A 1,348-nucleotide genomic window follows, 5' to 3' on the forward strand; every position below is an offset into this window, starting at 1 on the left:
GCTTTTTAATGCCATCGATGATGAGTTTATTGGAGGATTCTGCCTGGCCATTACCTTGCGGGTAACGAGGAGTGGAGGGGCTTAGTCGAATGTTCCATTTGCCGCAGAACTCCTTGAAGTTGCCTGACATGAACTGTGATCCGTTATCGGTAACGATCTCATAAGGTAAACCGTGGCGGCAAATAATATTTTTCTAGACGAAACCGCGGAATTCTTTGTCTGTGACTTGAGCATATGCTTCAGCTTCGATCCATTTGGTAAAATAGTCGGTGAGGACGAGGATGAAGCGTCTTTGGCGGGAGCAGGGAAGTGGTCCAATGATGTCCATTGCCCATCGCATGAACGGGTATGGAGCGGTGGTTGTTCGCAACATTTCGGTTGGACAATGGATACTAGGTGCGTGCCGTTGGCACTTGTCGCAGCTTCTCGCGTAAGACTCGCAATCTGCGTTCATTGTTGGCCAGAAGAAGCCTAAGCTCCTTACTTTGATTGCTAATGCACGTCCGCCCGAATGATTTCCGCCAGCGCCTAGACTCACAATCTGCGTTCATTGTTGGCCAGAAGAAGCCCAAGCTCCTTACTTTGATTGCTAATGCACGTCCGCCCGAATGATTTCCGCCAGCGCCTTCGTGCGTCTCTGCCATAACCCTTACTGTCTCGTCGCCATGAATGCATTTTAGGAGTAGTTTACTCGCGGTCCAGCGGTGTAGTTCATCGTCAAGAACGACGTAGTGGGCGCTGCGTGTTTTTAGTCGGCGAGCTTCCCATTTGTCGTTTGGGAGTTCTCCCTTCGAGAGGTAGTCGATAAACTCAGTTCTCCAATCAGGACCAAATCTGTCGTCATCTGGAGTAGTGGGTTCGATGACCGGGGCAACGAGGGTTTGGTCGTTAGGAATATCGATGCTTGGTTTCTCGATGCGATGTATCGGGATGGTTCGTTTAACTTGGTCACGAAGCTTGCTGCCAACGGCCGCGAGGGCGTCGGCGCAGACGTTTTCACCTCTGGGAACTTTGATGAGTTCGAAGAACTCGAACTCTGCCGTCAGGCTTTGCACTATTTTGAGATAGGCATCCTTTCGGTCGTTGCGGGCTTCGTAGTCGCCGCTGAATTGACTGGCGACTAATTGAGAGTCGCAATAGGCGCTTAGTCGTTTAGCTTTTACGGCTTTTGCTAAGCGGAGTCCAGCGATCAGAGATTCGTATTCGGCTTCGTTGTTTGACGCGGGAAAGCCAAAGCTAAAAGACTGACTGATTAGTTCTCCGGTCGGGGACTGCAGTTGGACTCCGGCTCCTGCTCCCTTGTTGGTCGATGATCCATCGACGTGCAGCGTCCAGTTTGAGCTTGGGA

General features: G+C 51.0%; 1 protein-coding gene across 1 annotated transcript in view; it reads right to left on the minus strand.

Moving 5' to 3' along the window:
- Positions 1–1,348, minus strand: part of LOC106323647 — a 1,918-nt gene that overhangs the window by 318 nt on the left and 252 nt on the right. Inside the window, exons 2-4 of the mRNA XM_013761736.1 lie at positions 539–1,341; positions 205–444; positions 55–123 (exon numbers count right to left, since the gene is read on the minus strand). Coding sequence (XP_013617190.1) covers positions 55–123; positions 205–444; positions 539–1,341 — 1,112 coding nt within the window. The remainder of the gene's footprint in view (positions 1–54; positions 124–204; positions 445–538; positions 1,342–1,348) is intronic.

Source organism: Brassica oleracea, chromosome C2 (assembly GCF_000695525.1).
Source record: "Brassica oleracea var. oleracea cultivar TO1000 chromosome C2, BOL, whole genome shotgun sequence".
In the NCBI taxonomy this organism is placed as follows: Eukaryota; Viridiplantae; Streptophyta; class Magnoliopsida; order Brassicales; family Brassicaceae; genus Brassica; species Brassica oleracea.